This window comes from Aplysia californica, unplaced genomic scaffold (genome assembly GCF_000002075.1).
Source record: "Aplysia californica isolate F4 #8 unplaced genomic scaffold, AplCal3.0 scaffold00468, whole genome shotgun sequence".
Taxonomy (NCBI): Eukaryota; Metazoa; Mollusca; class Gastropoda; order Aplysiida; family Aplysiidae; genus Aplysia; species Aplysia californica.
In genome coordinates this window covers 544,163-547,604 of record NW_004797738.1, presented here as the reverse complement: position 1 = coordinate 547,604, position 3,442 = coordinate 544,163, and the positions used below count along the sequence as shown (strand labels likewise).

The following is a 3,442-nucleotide window of genomic DNA, read 5'->3' as shown; positions in this document are numbered from 1 at the left end:
GAGTTTACATTTTACGTTTACATCTTAACTTGGGTGTGCGCTTATACCATTCCTTTCCGATTTTTGCAGGTTATCTTTGTCATCAGTATGTTTTAATATAATTGTGGCTACCTGATCTTACCCCTCACTTTTTAGAAGACACCGCACACTTTTCAGACCTCAAAAGTAAAACGGAGGTAGCATTCAACTTTCCTAAAAACAGGAACGACCCAGAGTTTCATGATTTTGAACTTAAGAATATAGACCATTTAGCTGATAGAGGAGAAGCGTGAAGAGGGCGACGTAGTCATCTTCACAGGTGGATCAGTACAGCGTTTAGTAAAATCTGGATGTGCTTTCAGCGCCAGTGTAAACGGGGTCATACAGAGAGAGTTGTCAGGCGCCACTAGTATAACTACGTCCAGTATGTGCATGGAGATGAAAGCCATCAGAGAAGCCCTTAACTGGATTAAGGCGACGGCGTATGAGTCTGCCATCCTCGTCACTGACTCGATGAGTACCCTCGAAAAAGTGAAGAAACACATGGTGTATGCAAACTGGCGAGAGGCAATACAAAGCTGCAGACTCACAAGGATTGTATGGATCTTTAGTCCTTGTCATGCAAGAGTTAAAAGCAATTAATGTGCATCATGCAATTAGATCCACCAACAGTCATGGCAGCATTAACAGCATGGTTCAACGACCACAGAGAGGATGAAGGCACCACATCACACTCTATTGAAAGACTAAGGGAAGCTGGTGTCTCTAGATGGTCGGGGAGAGACAGCAACCTGCGTGGAAAAGCCAGAAGAATATCCAACCAGCTGATAACTGGCACGATCAGCAACCAGACCCTTTCATGGATCCTGGAGAAGAGCGAAGAGCAGCCATGGCACTGTGCCGCCTGCAATGATACCTATTCTCTAAGTAAAGTACCAAGTAAACCATTGTAAATTTTGTTCGCTATGTATTCTATGTGTGTTGGCTGTCATGTTACAAAGATTTCAGTCCCTTCCTTTTGTAACTAAAGCTCAAAATAAGGCAAATCACTTTAATGATTAGCGTGGAAAATTTGGATTACAATGCTGTACAAAGGGGTATTAAACGTAAATACATAATAAACGAAATAATTGGTTGAACTATCACACCAACACAGACAATCAGCAAGCCACTGCTGGTCGTCACTGTCCAGTGTCCCGCTTGCTCGCGGACACACACAAGAGACCACCCTTTTATGTACACGTAAATGCCGAGTCGCCGACACAATTAAGCTTGGCATTAATGCACCCCTGGCCTCACTGACTACTCATGCTGAAACCCCTATATGATGCTTTAAAGTTCAACATAATTTAGTTAATTGTTGTTTTGATAAATTTGTACTATCCAACCTCACTTCCAGACCCCATTGGACTCTGTGGACGGGACTAAAAATGTGCACACCCCATGTTATGCTCATCATCATAGTGGTAACAGATACGGAGCAAAAGTTTGTCCGGAACCTTGAGTAGCCAAAGTTTCGTACCGTTAAAGCGTTTCAAGAGATATTTTACAATGTGTTTAAGTCTGAATTGAGTTTTCAGCAAAATTAGATACGCGCCGTAGTAACATGTAAAAGAGAGCTGAGAGCTTTGTGCAAGTAAACGTTGGAAAAGAGAAACCTTGTTTTGAAGAAGAAAAGCAAGAGGGCAAGACGACCTTATTTCTTTGTAGAAAAAAAAGACATTTAACGACCTGTGTATGAATCTTTTTGTCAGCAAGCACAATCATGACATATTTCCAATGTCACGTGTAAGAGTGCAGGACGACCGTATGTCGTTGAAAGAAAAAACAAGGAAACTTTCTTTATTTTAATATAAGTTGTTATAACGAAAGCTTTAACTCTGCCCTCTCCATGGAGATAAAAATACAATGTGCTTCATAACCGTTCAGCAGTACAACTCAATGAGGGTTGTTTAAGTATCAACACCCCCACCCCGATTCCCCCCCCCCACACACACACGGATGCAATTGTTGGGCCAGTTCAAAGCTTTTCCTTGTACATGAGAATTGCAAGATCTTTTTCTGTTTGTTTATTGTAGTTGGGTTATTATTTTTACAAGAATGATGGTGATTTTTTGGGGGGGTTTTCTTAATTAATGGGCCTGGCAGACTCCTTAAAGAAACCTTCGAGCCAGAGCGAGGCTCTTTTTAGGCTCCATTGTCAATATACTTAGCGGCACCTCCACTCGTCCAAATAACTCCATAAGAATTGCCATGAAAGTGGCAAGCCGTCTCCTTCACGATGGGAAGTACCGTTCTCAACGAATACAGCCACAACCAATGGGGAAGCTCTGATGATGATGATGATGATGATGATGATGATGATGATGAGGAGGAGGATGATGATGATGATGATGATGATGATGATGATAATGATGATGATGATGATGATGATGATGATGATGATGATGATGATGATGATGGTCGTGGTGGTGTTGATGGAGGAGGAGGGGGAGGAAGAGGAGGACTACAACGCTATTAAGAGAAGGAGAAGGATAGCAGGACGGAAGAAAAACAGAAAACAGAAAGGACGGAAAAAGCAGATAATGCTGATAAAATAAAATAAGAAAACGATACAATCCAACGAGGATAAGGATGAACAAAAACATGAATACATATTAACAGTACCGGAAAACAAGGTTGGAATAGAAGCCAAGACTTACCCGAGATTGGCACATGGAGTAGCTCTCCTGCACATCTTCTTCTGCGTGCAGAATGATAGGGGTTCCATTATCCCACAGAACCTGCAATCCGAATTTGCATTCCGGAAAGTTCATGCGGACTACGTCATAGCCCATTGCCTCCCAGTCTAGAATCGAGGAGTTGTAATGCAAGGCTTCCAGTCCCGCCATGGCGAAGTTCATGAACCGTGGACACCTTCTCCAATACTGCTGGGAAACAGAAAATAAAAGCAAAGTACAGTCGAAATTGCCCAAGACGGACAGATGATAGACTTTGCCTGGCGCCATCTTTGAATCTGTCATTCTGATATTTAAAAAAAAGAACGACAGGGACAGTGACGAATGTTCGTTTGTACAGGTGAGTGTTTTGGACAGGTGGCCGTTTGTGCAGTTCAATGAATTTTGACAGTAATTTGAACGGATTCCCATTGGTTAGATGCATGGTCAGATCGGGTCTCGTTAAGCCATAACATGGCACTGGGCCAGTGCACACGATAACGTTATATAGACCTCCGCTGCGTTTCATTAAATCTGATCCAGTGTAAATAGGACCCATCGCATTCTGCTAAAAAAAGGGCGTGACTTTCGTCATATCACATGACACTGGCTGTTGGCCATATTTTCGTCTAAAGTACCTCATCTTGAATTGGTAAATCGATCATGCTTGAAGGATTTCATAAAATTCCTCTCTGTCTGTCTGTCTGTCTGTCTGTCTGTCTGTCTGTCTGTCTGTCTGTCTGTCT

The 3,442-nt window shown here is 42.4% G+C and overlaps 1 protein-coding gene across 1 annotated transcript in view; it reads right to left on the bottom strand.

Annotated features, from left to right (window-relative positions):
• The window catches only part of LOC101845797 (putative G-protein coupled receptor F59B2.13), a gene marked incomplete in the record, with an annotated part of 28,675 nt that overhangs the window by 21,962 nt on the left and 3,271 nt on the right, over positions 1-3,442 (bottom strand). The window contains 1 exon segment of the mRNA XM_035971598.1: positions 2,682-2,909. Coding sequence (XP_035827491.1) covers positions 2,682-2,882 — 201 coding nt within the window.